Source organism: Aspergillus uvarum (genome assembly GCF_003184745.1).
Source record: "Aspergillus uvarum CBS 121591 unplaced genomic scaffold BO82scaffold_39, whole genome shotgun sequence".
Taxonomy (NCBI): domain Eukaryota; kingdom Fungi; phylum Ascomycota; class Eurotiomycetes; order Eurotiales; family Aspergillaceae; genus Aspergillus; species Aspergillus uvarum.
This window is the reverse complement of record NW_020291336.1, coordinates 78,538-92,694: the sequence shown is the minus strand read 5'-3', so window position 1 is coordinate 92,694 and position 14,157 is coordinate 78,538. Positions and strand designations below refer to the sequence as shown.

At 51.3% G+C, this 14,157-nt stretch overlaps 6 protein-coding genes and 1 non-coding gene across 7 annotated transcripts; 3 read left to right on the top strand and 4 right to left on the bottom strand.

Annotated features, from left to right (window-relative positions):
• Nucleotides 1-552: 552 nt before the first annotated feature.
• On the bottom strand, nucleotides 553-635 carry BO82DRAFT_t211. The gene has a single exon. It is a non-coding gene; the product is annotated as a tRNA-Gln (tRNA).
• A 312-nt stretch (nucleotides 636-947) lies between these two features.
• Nucleotides 948-5,019, bottom strand: BO82DRAFT_313427 (nuclear import receptor MTR10). The gene is made up of 8 exons (XM_025632479.1): nucleotides 4,649-5,019; nucleotides 4,464-4,556; nucleotides 4,136-4,408; nucleotides 3,961-4,051; nucleotides 2,610-3,890; nucleotides 2,131-2,556; nucleotides 1,541-2,071; nucleotides 948-1,487 (listed from the first exon to the last, which is right to left on the bottom strand). The coding sequence occupies exons 1-8, from the start codon at nucleotides 4,778-4,780 to the stop codon at nucleotides 1,399-1,401; spliced, it is 2,916 nt and encodes a 971-aa protein (XP_025490336.1). The 5' UTR covers nucleotides 4,781-5,019; the 3' UTR covers nucleotides 948-1,398.
• Nucleotides 5,020-5,137: 118 nt separating this feature from the next.
• On the top strand, nucleotides 5,138-6,218 carry BO82DRAFT_355705 (small nuclear ribonucleoprotein E). The gene is made up of 3 exons (XM_025635524.1): nucleotides 5,138-5,466; nucleotides 5,524-5,614; nucleotides 5,692-6,218. Exons 1-3 carry the CDS (start codon nucleotides 5,323-5,325, stop codon nucleotides 5,742-5,744), a joined length of 288 nt encoding a protein of 95 aa, XP_025490335.1. The 5' UTR covers nucleotides 5,138-5,322; the 3' UTR covers nucleotides 5,745-6,218.
• Nucleotides 5,803-6,888, bottom strand: BO82DRAFT_355704 (5-formyltetrahydrofolate cyclo-ligase). The gene is made up of 3 exons (XM_025635523.1): nucleotides 6,692-6,888; nucleotides 6,127-6,633; nucleotides 5,803-6,058 (listed from the first exon to the last, which is right to left on the bottom strand). The coding sequence occupies exons 1-3, from the start codon at nucleotides 6,780-6,782 to the stop codon at nucleotides 5,937-5,939; spliced, it is 720 nt and encodes a 239-aa protein (XP_025490334.1). The 5' UTR covers nucleotides 6,783-6,888; the 3' UTR covers nucleotides 5,803-5,936.
• BO82DRAFT_355703 (uncharacterized protein) lies at nucleotides 6,799-8,269 on the top strand. Its single transcript, XM_025635522.1, has 4 exons — nucleotides 6,799-7,253; nucleotides 7,356-7,470; nucleotides 7,534-7,712; nucleotides 7,763-8,269. The coding sequence occupies exons 1-4, from the start codon at nucleotides 7,140-7,142 to the stop codon at nucleotides 8,063-8,065; spliced, it is 711 nt and encodes a 236-aa protein (XP_025490333.1). The 5' UTR covers nucleotides 6,799-7,139; the 3' UTR covers nucleotides 8,066-8,269.
• A 37-nt stretch (nucleotides 8,270-8,306) lies between these two features.
• BO82DRAFT_338660 (uncharacterized protein) lies at nucleotides 8,307-9,230 on the bottom strand. The gene is made up of 2 exons (XM_025633443.1): nucleotides 8,985-9,230; nucleotides 8,307-8,912 (listed from the first exon to the last, which is right to left on the bottom strand). Exons 1-2 carry the CDS (start codon nucleotides 9,128-9,130, stop codon nucleotides 8,498-8,500), a joined length of 561 nt encoding a protein of 186 aa, XP_025490332.1. The 5' UTR covers nucleotides 9,131-9,230; the 3' UTR covers nucleotides 8,307-8,497.
• A 126-nt stretch (nucleotides 9,231-9,356) lies between these two features.
• Nucleotides 9,357-13,927, top strand: BO82DRAFT_338659 (putative non-repetitive nucleoporin; the record flags this gene model as incomplete). Its single annotated transcript, XM_025633442.1, has 5 exons — nucleotides 9,357-9,883; nucleotides 9,942-12,416; nucleotides 12,475-12,563; nucleotides 12,620-13,249; nucleotides 13,316-13,927. The coding sequence occupies exons 1-5, from the start codon at nucleotides 9,601-9,603 to the stop codon at nucleotides 13,925-13,927; spliced, it is 4,089 nt and encodes a 1,362-aa protein (XP_025490331.1). The 5' UTR covers nucleotides 9,357-9,600.
• Between the last annotated feature and the right edge of the window lie 230 nt (nucleotides 13,928-14,157).

Here is a 14,157-nt window from a genome sequence, read left to right as displayed (position 1 = left end):
ATCGGAGGGCGGAACGGATTCGATAGAGGGATAGGATGCTTTACACGCAACCTTAATCTTTATTGATAATACTCACATGTACCGTGCTGACAACCACGCCTGCACCGAACAGTCATGGAACTCGGCTAGAACGTTTGAGTGAATCGATCTTCGAAGACTTGTCGAAGGATCTCATAAAACTGCACCATGGAGGTTCGATACACGCGATATACCTACACTGTACATATACACATCGATCACAGCTCTATTGCTATTGCAACACCATGTGCTGCGAAAGCTACAACAGTACAGGAGACTCGGGAGCGAAAGAGTAAAGTTCAAGGCATAGGCCAAGAGCCAGCCCGTAGTACTGGCCGTAAGTGACGCAGTGAGCTTACATGTATACGCAAACATGGAGACCACTCCAGGTACTCAATGACGAGGTGTTCCAAAGATATATCAAATCCCTACTCAAGCATCCTTCTCATATTGATATGTCGAAAGCCAGATGAGCTTCCCTACCCTAGGTAACTACTAAATAGTCTTTGAGAAGAAAAAAGAATGGCAAAAGAAAGGTCGTGCCCGGGTTCGAACCGGGGTTATTGGAACTTGTTTGGTATCAAAATCCAAAGTGATAACCACTACACTACACAACCTGTTCTTGAGTTACGTACATGCTAGCTGATTTATATCCTTGTTGTGCATTGATGTCAAAGAAACTGTTTTCCGAAGATGGTCGCAGAGAGTCAATGATGGTATATTCCGACCTCACCGATCTCTTGAGTTTCAACTGGTATGCCTCCACAGTGTCTACTTAGCAGCAACATGATTAAAATGAACCGTGCTCTAGACCCATGTGAAAGAATGCCACTAATATGAGCCTGCTAGGTTTTGAGCTGAGATAGGGTCGCAATCACAATACTATCGTACTGAACGCAATATTTAGGTCAGACGAGTGACATGTGCCCCAATTTCGTGTCGATTTCGTGGTTCGTTACAAGTCACGGGCGGACCATTGTTCTTATAATATATCTAAGTTTCCTACACTATAATACTAATGGTGTCACGTTTTTACAGAGTGGGTAACCGTGCAAGCTGCCTTTTCCGCTTGCTGCCCACCCGGATGGGTCGTCGCCGCTCATCATCCGCGAATGCTTATAAAACGACCTGATGCAACCGTGTATGGGCGATGCTGATGCTGGGGTGAGAAAATACATGACGGGCAGTCTGAATGATTCCCAACGCACAAACGCATTCTGAATCTTCTCAGATAGATGCCGTGGACGCGCAATGTGTTCGTGTCAATGTCCGCCCCGACCCAGAAGCCGAGCTTCGGTGGGTGATGGGCGCCACTCCCAACATCCTTAGCGGTGCTGTGACCTGACCTGCTCAGTCCCGTAGCTCCTCCGATTTGAACATCTATCCACTGAATCTGAATCGGGTGGCCTCAAGTCGGCCCAGACCGTCTCTGGGAGCCACATTTCGGCGGCGGTACGAATTGGTGAAATCTGTACTAGTCAATTTATGGGACTCGATGATTCAATGGTTGATTTGATCTTACCTTGAAGTAAGACGCGAATCTTTCGGGTCTCACCCGACTGAATCTTGTCAAACAGCCCCTTCAATAGACGCTCAGCCTCACCCTGCTTCATCGTACCTGCAGGAAGCATTTGCAAAGTGGACTGCAGCCAGGTTCCCGCATCTTCGGGCATCAGTTCGAACATAGACATCAGAACGCCGGAGGCATCTGGGAAACACTCCCCAGGGAAGGTAAACATCATGCCTGTAAGGATCCGCTGGACAAGCAGTTGACCCTGGGATGCGATAAGCCGTTTGACTGCCTCACGCACTTCGACTGGCGTCGAATATGTATTGCCATCAGACGTGGTGAATTCGGAAACCGCTGGCTTTTCGAATGCAAAGCTGAACAGATCATGATAATAATGAAGAGTGGCAATTAGAGGGTCAATCTGCTGAAGGGTGAGGGCGCTTAGGGCTGCTGAGAAAATGGGAACCGAGAGCTCAGATGTTATGCATTCCTTGGGATAGAAGCGGATCGCATCCGACGAGAGACGGTAAAAGTCCTCGATGACTGGTTGCAGATAATTAGCTAGGCGACACGAATGACGTTTGATGATGATAGACACGTACCATCAGGTAGGTTCTCCGGAGGCAAATCATTGAGGATGCGCAAGAACGAAATTGCTTGCTGTTCGTAGAACTGGAAGACAGCCTGGCTTGTGTTCGCATCCACAAACTCAGCACCCTCCGAAAACTCGCGGACAACGGCATCAGTGGCCCACAAGAAACATCCTTCTCGCGACGCCTGGAAGCCACTGGCAAGACTCTGGGCCAAAGTTGGTAGTAGAGGAGTCATTGCAGTTCGGTAGGAGATGATCATATTGCGCCAGCAACGGCAAACTCGTTCGAGGATTGGTGTGGATGATGTGAAGTTCAGCGCAATTGTGCTCATGATGGGCAAAATCTCACCACAGTACTTCACGGCGGGGTTGTCTTCACGGGGAGAGACATATGGGTTCACGACCATGACGAAGATGGTAATCAGCCCAATGTGATCTATAATTCAGTCAGCGCGCCACCCTCAATAAAATGCATGTCGTCCGTCCTACCAGCAACAGCCCGTTGGCTCTCTTCATCTTGAGCGTTGTTCGCTAAATTCATGATGCGAGCCATGATAGGATCACAGAACAATTTCAAGGTGTCATAGATCTTCTCCAGAGGTTGCACTGCAACCACTGCTGCCACGCCCTCAGTGACCTCCTCTTGACTCGCAGGCTTCAACTTATCAATCACGGACTCATAGAACGTGTGGAGCTGGGCAATGTGACCCCCAAGCAGTTTTTGACAGTCGGTTCCCAGATACTTGAAGGCCAAAGCCGCAGCCTGGACCACTTCCGGAGAGCTATGCTGGAACCCAGAAATGACGTAGTTCAGCTGGGCCTCCAAAGTCTCCGGGTGCTGTGCCGTCCACTCGGTGTAGCGTGCAAGCGCCATGATAGCCTGGAACCGGACCTTCTCTTGGTTGGGAATCTGCACGATCAAAGGAATGACTTGAGTTAGGACAACGCTTTCCTCAGGATCCACCATGCGTCCCATGGCTCTCAAACTGAACAATGGTGCCTCAAGCTCTTGCCAGTGTGGGACGTGCTCATCACTGGACTGCGACGCATATTTGGAGACCCACTGCTGGATCAAATGGTATGCTTTAGTCAAGCACTCGGTGACCCCGATGACAGCGCAGCAATCCTTGAGTACATCTCCCATTGAGTGGCGGAAGTGCCGGAATTTCTCCTCCTGCTCGCGGTCACCTCCAAACAAATCCGTCTCGCCTTCTTCGGGTCCAGGATATTCGAGGTGCTTGACCATGATGTCCACCAACTGCGAGAAGACGTCGCTCAAATTCACCCGGGCGTCTGCGTATCTATCCAGCGTCACGTACTGCTTCAGTTCGTACCAGAAAACAAAGGTCAGCGAAATCGCGTCTCGTTCCCAATCCCGAGCGCAACACTCCAGAACTGCCTCGACCAGACCACGGAACTCGGATGGTAGGCGTGCAATCAACACGACCCACGCTTCACCAGCTTCTGCAAAAAGTCTCGTGATGCCTTTGTAGGCGTCGGTATCCTCGGATTCGGCAAATTCAGCAATCTTGGGGCGGAGTGAGATTATGCGCGGATACAAGGCCTGGATAATGGCAAGCGAATCGTCGACCTCGCGGGTATCTCGATACAGTGTGCACATGCTGTCTACTGCAGCCTCGAAAGATCTATCGTCGTCAAGTCCCTTGAGAATGACGTCCATCAAAGGCGACTCCACAATCTTGGCGGCCGGAATCTCGCGCATCCATGAAGTGATACAATCCAAGAGGCGCGGGTTAGTAGAGGCAGTTGCTGTGTAATGACAGAAGCGATTGTGGTCAGCGTTGTAGAAAAGAACATATCAGGGCGGTATGTTACATACGTGAAGACTGGGCGTATTGAATCAACAGGTGCATCACCTGTTCAGCATTGTCTTCCAGGAGTTCTTTTGTCCGCATAATGAGATCATCTTCCTAGGTAATGACGGAGTGTTAGGTTCTGGGGGACACGCGATCGCAGAGTAACAGTCTGAAGGGGGTTTCTCGTGTCAAACATACACTCAGATTGATCTTGCGGCCTTCCGTTACTTCTTCCGGGAGAATCTTTAGGAATTCCAACACGCAGTCTCCGGCGCTACTTCCCAGTGCAGCGCCCACGGTAGGGAGTACGTCCTTCCATGCAAGCATCTGGATGGCCAGACTGGCCAAGCATACGCATAGCTGTGTTTGAATTGGCCGAGGACCGGCGGCGAAACCCACAAGCAGGTTTAGGATAGAGTCTCTGAGCGCGACTACAGATTCGGTCGGCAACTGATCGAGATCGAAGATGATCTTGTTGGGGTCAGCATGCAGGAATGGCTGGACCCAGGTCGGAGTACCAATTCACCTTTCCTTTCAACGTCGTCGCTGCGAACAACTTGGCTTCGACAGGAACATCCGGAGATTGTAACATTTCGTGGGTGATAGTCCAAGCTTCAACCTAGAGACACAAGCCCAGCAATGGTCAGCATCGAGGTCATGGGCGGCATCAACTTGATTCAGGATGGCGGAATGAGGGGTAGGATAACCTACCGATTTCTGAAATTTCTCTAGGAATTCATGGGCATGCGTTTTTCCCGCGCGCGACACATTTCCTTGCATAGTAGCGACCGCGGCCAGGACCGGGCCAAAGGCCTGCCCTGTAGCCCCCTCCTTGCTCGTCATCGTTTGTCAACTCGGGGGGTGGGATGTTCCAGAGAGGGGGAGGAGGAAGTTGGTGTAATGGAATTGGGAGAAAGAGGGGTTCAGCCAGGCCGGAAGGCTTAACACCTATGCAGTGCGATCATATACACTCATTAAATAACATTAAAAAAAAAAAAAGTTCAAAGATGAGAGACAAGCGCGGAAACCCTCAACTAAAAGTGGCGGAAGATTTGGAGGAAGAGGGGCGAAAGTGAAGGGAAAGGGAGGGGAAGATTGACTTAGTAGTAGTGGTGGTGGTGGAGGTGGGATGTAGTGAGTGGTCACTGACGATCGACCCAAACGGAAAAGCTGTGTGAGCCTCCCTCTCCCTCCGTCGAACTTCCCCGATTCCGACCGTCCTGAACTTACGGAGCTCTTCCTTCAGTTCTCTCTCTCCGATACCCGCGCAACTCCATCAACGCGTCATTTTCTACAGCTGCCTTTGCTAGGATCTTGGTATCCTTGCGCTCGCTTTTACACTTTACTTAGCCACTCCCTTCATTTGCGCACTTCGTTTGCCCACCATGACCGGCCGTGGAGGCGGTGGAGCTGCTCGCAAGACGCTGCTTGCGCCTATTCATTTCATCTTCAAGCTTCTTCAGCAACGGTCAACAGTGTCTATTTGGCTTTACGAGCAGCTGGCTTTCCGGATAGAAGGGAAGATTCGGGTAATTGACCCTGTGTTTCTGGTGGCTGTGATCGCTCGGCTAACGATTTCGGCACAGGGTTTCGATGAGTTCATGAACCTGGTCGTTGACGATGCAGTGGAGGTTCGGATGGCTACCAAGACCGAGGAAGAGAAGCGGAGGCCGCTCGGTATGTGAAATCGTATTGCGAGATCAAACTGCTCGTGCGTACGGAAAGTTGCTGACTGTTGTTCCACTCTACAACAGGCCAAATCCTCCTCAAGGGCGACAACGTCTCCCTGATCCAGGCCGTCCAGTGATTCTATCGGGGCGTTAAGGAATTGATTGAAGGGAAAAGGGAATCTTGTTTTTTAACCGATCTCGTGCCGTTATACGACTTTGTTTGCATTTCTTTACCTTTCGCTTTTCACGGATGTCGCTGGGAAACAAATATTGCACCTCTAGCAAAATAGACGAACCTATGGATCGATATGACTCGCTTTTCCGGAGAATCAGTGTTGGCGCACCAGAGACCGGTCATCACCGACGATGAGCATGTCTACAGGCCAGTCATGATCCGCTACCGGTATCTCTTCGGTCGGGAGAAGCATTTGCTCCTTGAGAGATAGGGCAACTGCGCGATACTTAGTAACAGGCTGTTTCATGGTTGGTTACGTTGGTGTCAGGGTGCTTGTTCCTTACCAAGGAAGGGCAACTTCGGCTTCGTTGACTCACTTGCAGCCCCCTCTCTTGAGTACCTCGTCAGAAAATGATCATAATAGCCTTTACCATGCCCTAATCTCCTGAGCCCCTCGTCAAATGCCATTCCTGGCATCACAATCAAGTCGAGCCCGTAAGGCCCTTTTGTAGCGTCTTCTGGTTGGGGCGAGACCCCTTTGCCCCCAAAGCAATTCATCTTACTGAGTACTTGGACCTCAGACAGCGACGGGATGCCCCATTTGTCGGGCTGGAGAGCCTCGAATTCTTCCATCGACTCTAGCTTGAGCATGTCCATAACGGAGGTCCTCGACTGTTTGGATAACTCGAGTTTGTGTATATAAGGTACGAAGACCTCCTTACCACTTGCCAGAGCATCCCGAACGATGGCCGTGGTGGATAATTCCCCCGCCGGCATGGAGAGATAAACCCCTATCCTCCTTGCATCCTGGTATTCCTGGAGAGCGAACAGCCTGTTGGCGACGACTCTCGCTGGTAGAGGTCAGCGTTTGCATAGATCGAGTTTTGAAGGTCATGGCGCTGAGCTGACATTGATTTGTGATGGAATCGGCGGGGATCTTGTGCAGCGCATCCCGCATTCTCCGCCGGAGGTCCTTCTTCGCCGCCTGTAGACCAGCCATCATCCTTGCGATTGAGCTATAGGGATAAGATAGCGATAGGAAATAGTTGTGGGCGGATCACCAGTGGATTGTAATTGAGGTAGGATGATAAAGACAGGAAGTTCCGCTTATTGTTTGTAACTGTGTCCGAGGTATCGCAATGACTGGAACCGCGTGGCTTGGCATGTTTCCATGATGTGCATGGTTGTTGATCAGCAGGGCCCTGGTTGTTGCACATACCTAAGGTCCTGACTGTACGGCACCCCCCCATTCAAGGGTCGCCTGCGCCCTTTGGCGGCAGGCAGGGCATGCAGGCATTCTTCTACTATCTAACACCTCTCTTCTTTGCTTTCATCTTTCCTTCTGGCAAAACTCGCGATGATTGCGGGCTACTTTCTTTGCAGCCTCCTCCTGACGGCTGCCAGTGCGGCCAGTGTTTCTGATCTAGTAGGGACCTGGACGACAAAGTCCCGTAAGGTTGTGACAGGTCCGGTATGCTACACTCCTCTCGTTCTATCCAAAGCATTGTTTACTAGGGATCTCAGTCGACACATCAGAATCGCCGGACTGGCTGACACTCGACCTTGCCTCTAGGGATTCTATGATCCAATCAACGACAGATTTCTGGAGCCAAACCTGACCGGCATCTCATACTCGTTCACCGCGGATGGATTCTATGAAGAGGCTTACTACCGCGCAATAGCCAATCGTCAGTGCCTTTTCACCCTCTGTCTTGCTGGGGTCGCAATCTGACGTGTAAACAATCCAACAGCCCAAGATCCAGCTTGCCCAAGGGGTTTAATGCAATGGCAGCACGGTACATACACTGCGCAGAGCGATGGATCCCTGGTGTTAACCCCAATTGCGGTTGATGGACGCCAGCTGGTTTCGGATCCATGCGCTACACCTTTGACGTCCTACACGAGATATAACCAGACAGAGGAGTTCAAGGTATGTTTCCCTGGTTGATCCATTCAAGGCAAGCTAGCTAAAAGCTGCAGTCCTTTACTATCTCGGTAGACCCATATCATGATATCCCACGCCTGGACCTGTACGCTCATGACGGATCGCCTATGCATCCCATGTACCTCGTGTACAGGCCACCACAAATACTACCTACAGGAGTCCTGAACCCGATCACTTCAAAGGTTAAGAAGCAAAAACGCCAAATGAGCGGAGACACCAAGTCATACTTCAGCTTGGAGGGCTTTGTGTCCACGGAGAAGGTCATTGATCCCGATCGCTTGCTGTGGCTCGGTGTTATTATGACTGCCATAGGTGGAATCACCGTTTTCTGCTCGTAAACTACAATAATATCGACATGATTCTTTTTCGGATGGACGGTACAATGGCAAGTTAATCGGGACGGAATCTGGAGTTTGATTTGACTTACTAGGTAATAAACAAGGGATTCGGGTTGGGATCATGGACACAAATCATCATAGGGAATGGCGCTGAAGGACTTCTTTGTTGGAATATTACACGGCCACCGCGCATATGCATGGATCTTCTCAAATTCTAACACTTAATCATCTGCGAAATGTTCTGCACTATATCATCTCGCATTCTCATAACAGCGCATTCTAGACTTGCCGTAATTCACTTATTAGCACATTTATTGTTAATACATATATTGCCAGAAACGGCATGTCTAACCCCCGCCTTCGGTGGATTAACCTCGGTATCATCATATCGCCGTTTTTGTAATCGTACAGGAGGTAATATACATGTCAGTTTTAGTTCTTCTTGAAGGCAGTAACAGCGTCCTTGACAATTCTTGCAGTTTCGGACCTGTCAGCCGGCTTGCCCGCCAACGCACCACCAGCATCGAAGAGAGACTTGAGAACAATGCCAATTTCGACCTTCTGGCCAGCCTCCTTCATGCTGGAGAGAGTCTGGGAGACAACTTGTTTGATGTCGTCCGCGCTCATGGTTTCCACCTGGGCACCGTATTCCTCCAAGACTGTCACCTGCTTCTCCTCAAGCTCTTGAAGCTCTGGGCGATTCTCAGTCTTGAACTCCTCAATGGCATCCTTGGAGGCAGCGATACGTTTCCGAATAAGAGACAGGAGCTGGATATCGGTTTGAATCGGAGAGGAGGTCTTTGCGGCGTTGTTGGTTTCGGAGATGAGAGCGCGGACAACGTTCAGCCTGAGAAGCGCGCGTTAGTTCGCCTAATCAGCCAAGTCGCGTGTGTCAATTAGTAGGTCTTATTGGACATACCGAGGAGTATCCTTGGCCCTCATAGCAGTCTTGAGGTCAGTTCTGAGCTTGGTCATCAAAGGCGGCAAGACTGGGCTGTCGGTCGAGTTCCAGCGCACCAGGCGCAAACCCAGACGGGACGAGGTGGATCGCAGAGCTGGGAACATGTTCAGAATTACGAAAAGACAGACTAGAAGGAAGTAATGGAATGCGAATGCGAATTGATTTTGTTGTTCTAGTAGAGTGGAACTAATGACGCTGTCGGACCCGTAGAAAATCGAGCATGATAATCTTTCCAAGGCGGCAGAGAAGCTCTCCGTCCGCCCTCCGCCCGGGGCCCGTGCACATTTTTGTTTCTCATCCTGCTCAATCCACAGCTTCATGCCTGTTCTTCGACCCGGTTAAACACACCATCCTCGTGGCGGAACACCACTCCCTGCGCCCCCCATTGGTGTTCCTTCTTCTATTGCAATATCCCTTTGTATCATCTCTCCACGACCTCTGTTCCTTTCTTTGACCGAGTCTTCCTTCGTCGCATCATTGCGCTGCCATCTCCGAATCTCCCAGCCACCTCTCCGGGGAGAGCGCCATACATAGCCCAAACCGCCTCGTACGGTCGCCGTCTACTGCCGGCATCATGTCATACCCATCTCTACCGACTCTCACCCCTCAGAGGCCACTTCCTGGCGCATACTACCAAACACCAGCACCCAATGCTGGCGCGACGGCGTCGGCATCGAGCCCCCAACAAGCCGCAGCCCCAAACGATCCGCCGTCCCCCATTCAGCTTCCCAACTTCACTGCGGTCCAAACAAAGCCCAAACAGAGCTTAGTGAGCACGGAGCAGCGTGCTGCGCGGACTATTAATGAAACTCTTGCCCAAGAATCTCGTTACCCAGACTTGGACAACTCTCTGTCTCGTAAGTTGACCACTGTGGTCGCACCGTTGGCAGGGACCCGGCTGACCCTCCTGTGCAGAAGGATTCTCGTCCGATTATGATCTCCCCACATCCTCACCATGGGCTCCTTTTCAGAAGGTGAAGATGTACAACATCCCCGACCAGATCTTCGACCAATACAACAGAGCACAAGTATCGACGAACATGGGACTATTTGCCGAGTTGAATCACGCCTGGGTCGCAATCGACAATGCTCTTTATATCTGGGACTACACCCACCCCAACCCGCAGTTAGTTGGATTCGAGGATCAACCAAACAGTATTATCACCGTCAAGCTAGCGAAGCCTCGCCCGAAAGTGTTTCTGCCTAGTATCACGCACTTGCTCGTAATATCTACCACGGCCGATGTTATCCTGCTGGGAATGGGCTGCGAGACCACCCCTGGAGGTGCACGACAAGTAACGCTGTATCAGACTGGCATGTCGGTCTCAATTCGAGGTCTGGAGATTGACCAAGTCGCCTCATCCGATTCGACTGGACGCATTTTTTTCGGCGGTATCTCCGACAATGATGTCTACGAGCTCGTCTATCAGCAAGAGGAGAAGTGGTTCAAGGGTCGCTGCTCAAAGGTCAATCATACTAGCTCTCGTCTCGCCGCCTTGGCTCCCTCGCTGAGCTTTACCCAACAAAATGAACATGTCGCGCAAATGGAGATTGACGACACGAGGAAGCTGCTCTACACCCTCTCGTCGCTGTCCACGATCAGGGTCTTTCATATGAAGCCCGACGGAAGTCTAGCTCTTGCGATCACAAAAAAGGGGCAAGACATATACGCCAATATCGGACATATTATCGCGTCCAACGAAACCCTCAACCCCAGAGTTCCCATTGTTTCTATCAGTCCCATTCTTGCAGCGGAAGCGTCCCGGTACCATCTGATGGCCACTACTGCGACAGGCTATCGGATCTACCTCAGTGCTACTGGTCCCTACAGCTGGGCCTCAGCACCAAATGGCGCAAGTGCTCCCACAAGCATGCAAGCTCATCATGTGAAAACACCTCCCTTGGACACCGCTCCCTCGGCTCAACAGGCAGCCTCGCAAGGTCTTCAAGGACAGGCACGCTATCACCCTACAGTGGCAGCGAGAATCCCTGTTCACACTCTTCAGCCCACTCGGTTTGCCGTACGGTATCCGCCCGGCCACTTTTTCTGCTTCACCTCCAAGGACTCGGCCGCATCGGACTCTCTCTTCATTTCCGCCCCTGACTCCGGACGAGTCGCTCGCGCTCAAGAGACTGTCAGTCCCAAGGCTGGTGAGACAGCAGTATGGGTATCATTGGGTAGCAGAGCGGAAGATGTCGGGGTCTGTTCCCCACCCACCGAGGCCGCCATGGCTTTCAGTGGGTTCGGCAATGAACTGGCTATTCAGTATGACGAGCCTGTGGCCGAAATTGCCATTCTTACCAATAATGGTATTCACATTATTCGCAGACGGCGTCTCGTCGATGTGTTCGCCGCGTTGGTTCGAATCGGTGGAGAGGGCGATGAAGGATTGGAGGGTATGGTCAAAAATTTCATCCGCATATATGGCCGGAGCGAGACCGTTGCTACGGCTCTGGCGGTCGCTTGCGGTCAAGGAGTGGAGGTGTCTAGTGATTCTAGACTCACCCAAATAAATGATCCACATGTTTTGGAGTTTGCACGCAAGGTCTTGATTGACCACGGGGGCAAGCCTATGATGAACGAAAATGTCGTGGCCGACAGTACCACACCTGCCATCGACACCGTCCTTCCCTCGCCGCGGCATGCGGGCATCGCGCTCTACATCTCGAGATTACTACGCTCTATCTGGAAGAAAGAGATTGCCAAGTTCGAAAAGTCCGAGACGCCGCCCATCGGCACGGAGACCATCGTTTCATCAGTGCCTTCTGCCAAGCTGAAAGCTATTCAGCGTGATCTGACTGCTCTGCAAGAGTTCTTCAAGACTAATAAGAACTTTATTGAAGGGCTGAGCGGCCCGGAGGCTCTGACTCGGGTCTCGACGAAACAGGAAGAGACTGCCCTGCAAGCTGAACATCGCGCACTGCATTCGCTTGTTCAACTTGTATCTCACACCATCGAAGGCATTTCCTTTGTTTCGGTTCTATTTGATGAACGCGTGGATGAAATTGTGGCCACCTTGCCAGCGGAGTCGAAGGAGCGCTTCATGAAACTCACGTATGAGCAGCTGTTCAGCACCACTAAGGGCCACGATATTGCCAAGGAGCTGGTGAAGGGCATCGTGAATCGGAACATTGCAAAGGGATCTAATGTCGAAACGGTAGCCGATGCTCTAAGGCGGCGATGCGGCAGCTTCTGTAGTGCGGAGGATGTCGTGATCTTCAAGGCCCAGGAGATGTTGAAACGAGCCACTGAAGTAGGCTCCAATTCGGAGCTTGGACGCAATTTGCTGAATGAGAGCCTTCACTTGTTTCAGCAGGTATCCGACAATCTGCCAATGGACTACCTGGTCTCTGCAGTCGAAAGCTACATCAAGAATGAGTTCTTCGCAGGTATGATCCCCGTGTTCGTATTGGAGCACAAGGAACGCCGCTAAAAAAAGTACTGCAGGCGCAATTCAACTGGCTTTGAATGTGGCCGCTCGCTCAGACAAGGCCAATCTGGCACTTGCATGGATTGTGGATGGTCGCCCTGCTAGTGTAAGTTCCCTTTTGATCTTAACCATTTCCTTGATGGCTGACATTTCCATCTCAAGGATACTCGCATTGAGTACTTCCAGTATCGAAAGCAATGCTATGATCTCATATTCAGGGTCATCATTGCGGTCGACAGGCATACCGCTAAGGATATCGGTATTGTTGATGGACAGTTGACAGTAATGGCCAAACGCAGGAATGAAGCATATGGAGTGGTTTCCGACTCTCGAGATGAGGTGTTTTTGACTACCCTATATGATTGGTACCTCGAACAGGGTTGGAGTGAGCGACTGCTCCAGAGTGACTCCCCCTTCGTAGTCACCTACCTTGAGCGCAAAGCCGATGATGACATTGAACACGCCGATCTTCTCTGGCGTTATTTTGCGCAGTCCGAACGATTTTTCGAAGCAGCCAAGGTTCAACTCCAGCTTGCGCAGAGCAGCTTCAACATTCCCTTGAGCCGCAGGATCGAGTACCTAGGATGGGCTCGGGCCAACGCATCAATATTCACCCCGGATGTTAGCCGACAGGCTCGTCAAAGACTGGTCCAGGAAACCTCTAATCTGATTGATGTTGCCGATATTCAAGACGATATCTTGCAACGCCTGAAAGACGATCCCCGGGTTGCGCCGGAAGCCAAAGGCCAGGTCTTGAAGGAAGTGGACGGGGCTATCAGGGACATCAGTTATGTAAGTTGTTAACCTCAAAAATTGTCTTTCCCCCGGTCATTTCCCAGATTTTCTAATGCCAATCAGCTCTTTAACAATATCGCCGATCCCGGAAGCTACTACGATATCTGCCTCCAGATCTTCTTCCACGCCGACCACCGCAACGCGGCTGACATCAAGTCCACATGGCAACATCTGCTGCAAGACCTTCACAACCGGGTCTTGGAGCAGGGCGAGTCCCAGCCCTACGAAGCGGTGATCGACAAGGTGCGTAGTCTGGGCGGCCGACTTCGTATGTCAGACTCCATCATGCCCATTCCGATCATCCTGCCCATGCTCGAGCGCTACGCCCTGGAGCACCAGCGTGACGTTGGCCCCCCGACGTGGATCGTCGACCTCCTCCTCGACCTGAACGTCGCACACGAGACCATCTTCACCGTCCTCGAGGGCATGTACTACACAGACGAAGCGCCCTTCCAGGGCAACAACCGGAGATACATCGCCAAGGACCTCCTCTACCTCATCCAGCATTGGTACCACGAGACCGTCCGCCCCGGCGGCCGTGTCTTTGGAAGCGACACCGCCGCTAACCGCGTCCTTGAGACCCTCCTCCTCATCCAACAAGGCGGCGGCATCCCGCCGGATCAGTTGCGCGTAGCCAACGAGCTCCGGACCAAGGTCCAGGATATATTACGGTAATATAGTGTGCGTGCGTGCGTGTATGTTTGTTTGTGGATTATAGGATCGGGGCAAGTAGGTAGCATGGTTTCAAATCTTACTCTTTTCTTCAACCTTTTGACTCTGTATTTCTTTTTCATGTCTCCGACCATAGGAGAGACAGCGAGCGGATAGAAAAGGAGGGGCGGTGCTGGAGTTTTCCCTTGTATTTCCCTTTTGTCTTTTGTCTTTTTTTTTTTTTTTTTTTTTTT